Below are 5,576 nucleotides of genomic sequence, written 5' to 3'. Positions count from 1 at the left end.
TAATTTTTAAAAAAGCAAACTAAAGAGAACACGGTCCCGTGTTTTTTTTTCTCTTCTTCTTTATCTTTGTAAGATATCCCTCGAAGTACGGATCCCTCAAACTTCTGAGGCCGGTCCCGATGAATTCGAGCTATCCCTGTTATATTGGAAATGATATAATGTTACAAATGAGGGGGGTTGGGGTAAATTGTATATATATATATATATATTATATAAATCAAAAGATTTTGTTAAAAACTTAACAACCCCCAAACAACAACAACAAAGAGTTCCTCTACTACCGTACCTTTCCTGCTCTCTTCAGTTTGCTCTCCTGTTTCTTGAGGAGTTTGTTCACCGTCTCATTCTGGGGGGGAAAAAGAAAATGCAAAACTGGTAGAAAAAAATCTTAACTCCTTCATCCCTAGACGCTCTCTCCAGAGATTTTTACAACTTTTTGTTTGAAAAATTGAAAAATCAACCCTAAATTCCAAAATATCCAACCCAAAATTTGGTTCTCATTTTATTCAAATCTTTATTTGTGTGTACTGAAAAATTGAAGGCAAAAGATGGTAAGTTTTGATGCAATACTCCGTGCAAAAAGGTTTATGTACTACACAGTCAAAAAAGGACAAACAAAAAGCGAAGAAAGGAAGTGTGTTCAAATTTGGCCCCCACCTCACATGGTTCACGAATATAGCTTTCTTCGTTCTAAATTTGGGCTTGCACTTCTGGTCATAGTCTGTTCCAAACGAAAAATGGTTACTCTTCAAATTAGGCTATAGTCTGCTTCACACAAAAGTAGTGTTTTCTTTCACGAGAGCGAAATTTTCCATACCGGTACTGTTGTCACGGTAGTCACAGATTCACACCTTACTCTTTTTTTATCGAACAGGGTACCCAACTAGTATATTATTTTATTTGAATTCAATTCGTAAGTTGTGGTAATTAAGGATCCGAACATTACCGTCATTATTACTATAACCTGTAAATGACAAAGTTTGTCCAGCGACTCACCTTGTCGTTTTCAATCTTTTCGTTGGCCTGCTGTCTCCTCCGTTTGGCCTTTTCCTGCCGTCGTCTTTTCTGCTCATCAGTCAGCTCCACGGTCTTGTAGCCCGAGGGGAGCTGCAACAACTCATCCTGCTGGCTGCCGTGAAGGAGAGCTCTCTGCAACATACAAAACAACATCAGATCAATGAGAAAAAAAAAAGGAGTGGAAATAAAGTTATGTAGTGCCTCTCCTACCAGCTCGCACCCCTTCTATCTCATCCAAACATCTCCATGGACACAAAGAGACAGCTTATCACCTCAATATCCATACCAACATTACGTTATCAGTGCCAGACCTGGACCTTAAGCAAAGCCCATGAAAGCAAAATCACCGCATGCGAAATTAAATGTCTCCACAAAACCCTTAACATCACAAGACGAGACAGGCAGAGAAATGAAGAAGTATTAGCAGCTATCGGCACTGAGTCCTGCCTGCGTTACATAGAAAGACAGAGGATAAAATGGTTTGGCCACCTGTTACGCATGTCACCTGACCAGCCAGCCTTGAGAGCCTACAACACCAAGCACTCAGGCTATAAAGGAAGAGGAAGGCCACGCAAAAGGTGGATCGAGGGTGTCAAGGAAACCCTAAGAAAACAACATCACAACTGAAAGAGCTGCGGAGCTGGCCTACCATAGAAAACTGCATCTCCCCTCGACGCTTAATGGCAACAGAGGATGAAAAAGTAAAAAAGTAAGAAAAAGTAAAGTAGTGACTCACTCTCCGAACACTCAATTAACTCACAACACAGCAGCTGACATGACCATGACTTCGCACGGACCGGCAAAGTGCTCACATGAAAAACACCGCCTGACCCGACTGTCCTACACGGCCAGTCGAGTAGAAAACTCCGGTGAGTAAAGACCTACCAACATTAACTCTTTAAACCCTGAATTTTTTCCACCATTTCCCAGAGTTTTTTTTTTTTTTGGTCACCTAAACCTGGTGCTCTATGTCTCGTTATAACCCCAAAAGCTTGCCCCCAACTTCTAAATAACCGAAACAAAGACTTAGTCATTACTAAAAAGCTTTGTTCGGAAATAGTTCCGAAAAACAAGCAAAAACTAGCACTAAATGAAACAAATCAGTTGTCACTACTATCGGACCCTCCCAGCATCCCACCCGATAGTGAACAGGGTTATTACCGTCGGACACTCGAGCGTCCATTGGGGTTTAAAGAGATAAGGAGTAACAGCAGAACTTATAAGCCAAGCCACCCCCCCCAAATTCATGTCCTTGAGCAGAGCAGGCGGGATGTTTCTGATTCAACTGTGGCCAATCCAGTCGAAGCTGAGTTTTTTAATAGTTTTAGTAGAGGTTTTACCACGCTCGCAACATCATAAGGTCATATGAGCGCCAGAAGATTAGAGGTGTTACAAGAGAGTAACAAACATTTTTTTTAAAAAGGATGGGAGATAAGGACGATAGATCATGTTTGATAGGAAAGAAGAAGCAAATCAAACCAGAGCACCCGCCAACCACACACACAAAAGACATCAGACAGATGAGAAGAAAAAAACAGTGGAAATAAAGTCAACGCGTAACATATTATATGACCGTATTGTTTTGCAAGTGCCGTAAAACTCTTACTAAAACAATAGAACAATGATGAAAGAGATCTCTACTCCTAGAACGACGAGGAGCCCAAACTACCAGTAACGACATCTCACCTGTCTGGTGGTGAGTAACGCTGGATCCTTTTTGCTCAGCTCTCCGTAGCTATCCAGAGTCCCTTTCTCCAACGCATCCAGCCACTTCTCCTCGTCAGAAATGTCATCATCGTCGTTTGTGCCCTTTTTAGGAAGTTTCTCTGGGGGGAAAAAATAATTCGCGAATAAGCAATATTAGTTTAGTTTTAGTAAGAGTTCTACGGCACTTGCAACAGAATAAGGTTGTATAAGAGCCGAAGATAAGAGGTGTTACATACAAGAGAGTAACAAACATAAAAAAGAAGGAGGAGAGATCAGGACGATAGAGGTTTGATAGGAAAGAAAGAGCAAACCACACCAGAGCACCCGCCAACCACCCACTAGGAAACTGTATGACAGAAGAAAGCGGAACGCTTTGCCAGCTCATCTACGGGAGTCTACCACTTTAACAAAATTCAAATCAGCACTTAAAACACATTTGCTTCAGTTCAGCTTCAATCTGTAATTTCCAACATTCCTAAAACAATTTATACTATTATGTTCTCTCAGTATCGTTTATTCATGCTGTTCTGTTCTGCGGCTAATATTGAAAATTGAACTAAAAAATCTGTCATTCGTTCGATGGTGGTAGGCAGAATCAGAAAGTAGGTCAGCAGGTCACAGATAGGGCCAGGTCCCGGTGAGGACCCCCCCCCCTCCCCGCGGTAGCTGGTAGTGAAAGAGTTAAGCTGCAGACTACCCCCCCTCCCCCAGTAGTGAAAGAGTTAAGCTGCAGACTACCCCCCCCCCCCCCCTCGGGGGGGATTTTTTTACAGTAACAAATTTAATTTTAAAAAAAGAAAACTAAGGGGCCCGCTCCCTCTTTTTTTATATGATTATTCTTTTTCTATGTCAACCTCCCCCCCCCCCGTTCGGAATACATATAGATTGTGACTCCGGTCCCCACCCATTCGAATAACCATGTTTTATCAAAATCCTTCTATCCCCCCCACGGAGGGGGGGTGGGTAAATAGACCATTCTCCCGCCTCCTCTGGCAAAAGGAAAGATTTTGAAGACGCTCCCCCCCTCCCCCAAGTAGAGAAAGAGTTTACCCGCCAGCTACCCTCCCCCCCTCTGAAGTGTTTGATTTGCGGTCCCCCCCCCCCCCCCTCCCCCGTTAGGGAATGAGGGAGCTGCAGACTCCCCCCCTCCCCTAGAGAAAGAGTTAAGCTGCACACCCCCCCTCCCCTCAGAGACCCAGGCTTACCTCCTCCTTGTGGTGGGTGGACCTCATCATCCGGGGGTGCCTGGATGATCGACATTACACTGGGGGGGGGGGGGGGAGAAAACAAACACAATCCTGAAACTTCTACTATATAAACTTAGACTTGCACACACACACAGAAGAAAAAAATCATCTCCACACTTCTAGACTATTTTAAAAGAAATCAAACACAAAATCCTGAAACTTCTAGGTCAACCTGACTTGCACACACACACAAGAAAAAAATCATAGAATTTACTCTCATCACCTTTCTGGTTACATAATTTGTCATCAATTTTGTGTTTTCAATCCATCACCATCTTTTCCCCACCTGCCTTTCCTTTTCCCTCTTTAGCAGTAACACTTCCTCTGTGGTGACAAGTCAAATGATATCCGGCCACCCAAAATCCGTTACAAACACATCCAATGATAAAGAAAAGACAGTTTAGTTTAAGAAGAGGTTTTACGGCGCTCGCAACTGTATCAGGTCATATGAGCGCCCGAAGATTAGAGGTGTCACAAGAGAGTAACAAACATAAAAAAGAAGAAGGGGAGATAAGGACGATAGATGTTTGACAGGAAAGAAGAAGCAAACCACACTAGAGCATCCACCAACCACCCACTTAGAACATCTCGAGTCGCCTTCTACTCACTTCGAAAAACAGCTTGACTATCAATGACTTATTTATAGAGGCACCAGCCATCCATGTCCAGGTGCTGTTTCATCCAAAAAACAGCTCTATACACAAAGAGCGACACTTACTTTTTCGTGCCCATAGTTTCCCGTCCTATTTTCAGCTTGAGCTTGATCGATGTCTTCGGGGAAACAATCCCGCGGTCCCCATGGTCCGACTCCCTGCGATGCTTGTGTTTCTTCTTGTGTTTTTTGTGCTTCTTTGACGGTCCGGCTGGGGGAGAGCAAGTGTATCAGTATTTAAAATTTTTTTTTTGGTAAGCGTTTTATGGCGCTCGCAACTACATAACACCTTACCCTCTAGACCACGAGAGCCCCCTGTGTATCAGTATAAAAAAAAATTTTTTGGGTAAGCATTTTATGGCGCTAGCAACTGCATAACACCTTACCCTCAAGACCACGAGAGCTCCCTGTGTATCAGTATCTCATTGCTTTTCAAGAGAAATCGATAAATGTGATGAACACCTGTCAAACATAAATAGATCTATATCATGAACCCATTTCTGTCAGATAGATATTATGAGCACTCATTGCAAAGTATGCAATAAGTTTCTTTTCACCAATGTCATCTATAGTGGACAGCATCTGCACAACATTCTTTCTAACCCATCCTGAAACTTGACCCTGTTTTAACAAACAAGCTGTACGCTCCTTTCACTACCAACGAAGCGATGGGGATTATTGATTCAGGAGACTACAATGCTCCTGGCAATGTCACTATTCTTATAGATAATATCACTTTGTATTACTTGTTTGAAACCATTCTAATTGACTATTATCAATTCTGAGATCCATGTGCTTAGCTCATTAAAAAAAGTTTTTTTCCACGTTTAGATATGTAATTATTTTTTTTCACAGAAAACATAATTTCATCGAAGTTTTTGTATAAATTAATACATTTTATGTAAGTATACATGATGATCTTACTTTGTGTCAAATTTTATACCTGTACAGTT

The 5,576-nt window shown here is 42.1% G+C and overlaps 1 protein-coding gene across 2 annotated transcripts in view; it reads right to left on the bottom strand.

Moving 5' to 3' along the window:
* Positions 1 to 286: 286 nt before the first annotated feature.
* The window catches only part of LOC101850508 (INO80 complex subunit B), a gene marked incomplete at its 3' end in the record, with an annotated part of 12,359 nt that continues 7,069 nt past the window's right edge, over positions 287 to 5,576 (bottom strand). For both annotated transcript variants that reach the window (XM_035972129.1, XM_005107220.3), the window contains 5 exon segments: positions 287 to 346; positions 997 to 1,149; positions 2,704 to 2,843; positions 3,930 to 3,988; positions 4,690 to 4,834. In XM_035972129.1, the coding sequence (XP_035828022.1) occupies positions 287 to 346; positions 997 to 1,149; positions 2,704 to 2,843; positions 3,930 to 3,988; positions 4,690 to 4,834 (557 nt within the window).

The sequence above is a fragment of the Aplysia californica genome, unplaced genomic scaffold (genome assembly GCF_000002075.1).
Source record: "Aplysia californica isolate F4 #8 unplaced genomic scaffold, AplCal3.0 scaffold00586, whole genome shotgun sequence".
Taxonomy (NCBI): domain Eukaryota; kingdom Metazoa; phylum Mollusca; class Gastropoda; order Aplysiida; family Aplysiidae; genus Aplysia; species Aplysia californica.
This window is presented reverse-complemented; position numbering and strand designations above follow the sequence as displayed.